Raw genomic sequence first — 2,947 nt, forward strand, 5'->3', positions numbered from 1 at the left:
TCAGCTAATTGTTACACTATCTGCCAAAAAAACTAGAGCTTTAAAGTGACTAAGTAGCCACTGGAATCATGGTTAAAATTGACACAAACCCCCTACCAAAATCTGCCAGGTCAGGAAAAGGTTTCATGTCTCTTTGAATGGCCGGTCAGTAATTCAGGGAATAGGGTCCGAAACCATGTCACCAGCCAGGTCTGCATGGAGCTCAGTCTGAGAGCGAGAGCACCAGGGGAAAATGTTAGGTCCCTTTATGAGTAATGAGCCGGAGCAGCCTGTCCCAGATCTGTTTGGTTCTCACCCCATAAATGATGGGGTTTAGCATGGGGGGCACCAGGAGGTACAGGTTGGCCATGAGAACATGAAAATGCTGGGGTACATTGTGGCCAAACCGCTGCGTGAGGAAGGAGAAAAGAGCTGGGATGTAAAAGGCTAAGATGGCACAGAGATGAGAGATGCATGTCTCAAAAGTCTTGAGCCGGGCGTCCTTTGTGGGGAGGCTGAATATGGCCCTGAGGATCTGGATATAGGACACGGTGATAAAAAACATATCCAGACCCATTCCAGAGACTATCAAAAAGACACCGTAGTAAATACTGACACGAATGTCAGCGCAGGCCTGCTTCACCACTGCTATGTGCTCGCAGTATGTGTGGGGGATGATGTTGGTTCTGCAATATGGCCACTGACTAGCCAAGAAGGGATAGAGCAGTACAAATATGCCGCCGCGCAGCACCACGGCCAGGCCAATCTTGGCCACCACATGGTTTGTCAGGATGGTAGAATGTCTCAGGGGATCACAAATGGCCACGTAGCGATCAAAAGCCATGGCCACGAAGATCCCAGACTCCATCCCTGTGAAGCAGTGAAGGAAGTACATCTGGGTGAGGCAGGCACTGAAATCGATCTCCCTTGAATTGAACCAGAAAATACTCAGTGTTTTGGGCAGGATGGACGTGGACAGGACCAGGTCAGTGACGGCCAGCATGCAGAGGAAATAGTACATGGGCCCATGCAGGCTTTGCTCTCTCTTCACGACGAACAGGATGGTGAAGTTCCCCAAGACGGCTATGGTGTACATGGTGCAAAAAGGGATAGCGATCCAGACATGGGCCACCTCCGGGCCAGGAATACCCAGCAGAATGAAGGTGGAGGGGTTGATGAAGTCAGTTGTGTTGGAACCTGACATGGAGTAGGGGAGAAGGTTTCCAACTCTGAGGCAGAATGGTGTCTCCTGCATGTACCGTACGTTCCCCTGACTTACTGTAGGTGCCCAGGGTCTAGCGTGATGATCGCAGGACAAACACCTGAATGGAGAGACAGTGTTAATATGAGACACTACATGCACTACTAGGGGCTGTTCTCATGGGTGAAGCAGATTGGGTGCTCCTCGCACACTGAAAACTGGTATTTTCATTCTTCAGAGGAATTAATTATGAACAACTGGCCCTACTAATGCCAATTCCATATTTTATGGTGCTCTGTGTGACAATAATTCCTACATGTTGTGTTGCTGCAATGAAAGCCAGGCTAGAGAGTCCATGCTGTAGAGAGTCCATGCTGTAGAGAGTTCCCCATTCACCCAGTTGCTCAACATCTCAGAGTGGAAAAAAATGCAATTTTTTCAAAGATATGTGCTAGGGGATAGATCCCAACTAGAGCACAGCTCAGGGAAAAGACCCGGGCGTCATTGTTAGCAACTCCATAGAAACACCTGCTCATTCCTAGCAGTGGCCAAACAAAGACAATGTTCGTATGCCTAAGGAATGGGATGGAGAATAAGCTGCTCTGGACTCAGTTGTTGTCACTCAGTATCTATAAAGACACTACTGTCTGTAGTGTGTGTTTGTTTGTGTTTGGGGGTTACTTGCTGTGTGCTGAGCTTGTGTTTGTCAGTCTGTTTGTTTGTTTGGTTGTTTGAGGGACCATGTGCTCTGGCTGGCAGTTGGAGGCAGGTTTGAAAGCTCGAAGCCTCTGGTAATTGGCTGAGCCTTAATCAGTGGGCGGGGCATTCACTCAGGCCAGGCCAGGGCTTTATAAAGCCGCGCACAAGCGACCAGGGAGCTTTGCGAACAGGGGCTGCTAACAGGGAGTTTCGCAAGGGAGTTTAGAAGGGAAGTGGGAAGGGAGTGGGAGCCCCTCGCCAGCCCTAACCCCTTCCCCGTGCCCCCCCCCTAAAACCTATAAACCAAACTACATTCAAAACCTCTTCCTTTAAACCACCCTTTCACTAACTAGGAGACAATGCAGGCAGAAGCCCAGCAGCAGAGTGGGGGCTATCCAGTTTATTGCACTGACTGTCGCATGTATGATTACCTGCCCTGTGGGCGGGTGGCGTATGTGTGCAGTCGGTGCAAGGAGCTCCTGACCCTCAGAGACCATGTACGGACTTTGGAGGCCAGGGTGGCGGAACTGGAGGAGCTGAGAGAGGCAGAGAGGTATGTTGATGAGGCCTTCCGGGACACTGTAGAATTGTCCCACCTCCCCTTAGACAGCTCCTGTGCTGTTGAGGAGGAAGAAGGGCCCAGGGAAGTAGAGCAGTCAATGGGAGCAGAGGGAAACCTTCCCGTAGTTGGGACCCTCCTTCCAGATGGTTCTGGGGTTGCCTCTCGCACTGAGGTTGCCTCTCCGGGGGAGGGAACTCCAGTTTCTAGGAAAAGGCAGGTGTTAGTAATGGGAGATTCGATTATTAGAAATGTAGATAGCTGGGTCTGTGATGACCGGGAGAACCGTATGGTGACTTGCCTGCCTGGTGCGAAGGTTGCGGATCTCTCGAGGCATCTAGATAGACTTATGTGTAGTGCCGGGGAGGAGCCGGTGGTCGTGGTACATGTAGGTACCAATGACATAGGGAAGGGTAGGAGAGATGTCCTGGAAGCCAAATTTAGGCTGCTAGGGAAGAGACTGAAATCCAGGACCTCTATGGTGGCATTTTCAGAAATGCTCCCAGTTC

General features: G+C 50.6%; 1 protein-coding gene across 1 annotated transcript; it reads right to left on the bottom strand.

Moving 5' to 3' along the window:
• Window positions 1–235: 235 nt before the first annotated feature.
• On the bottom strand, window positions 236–1,183 carry LOC120394322 (olfactory receptor 52R1-like). The gene has a single exon (XM_039518585.1). The coding sequence runs from the start codon at window positions 1,181–1,183 to the stop codon at window positions 236–238; it is 948 nt and encodes a 315-aa protein (XP_039374519.1).
• Between the last annotated feature and the right edge of the window lie 1,764 nt (window positions 1,184–2,947).

Source organism: Mauremys reevesii, linkage group 1 (genome assembly GCF_016161935.1).
Source record: "Mauremys reevesii isolate NIE-2019 linkage group 1, ASM1616193v1, whole genome shotgun sequence".
Classification (NCBI taxonomy): Eukaryota; Metazoa; Chordata; order Testudines; family Geoemydidae; genus Mauremys; species Mauremys reevesii.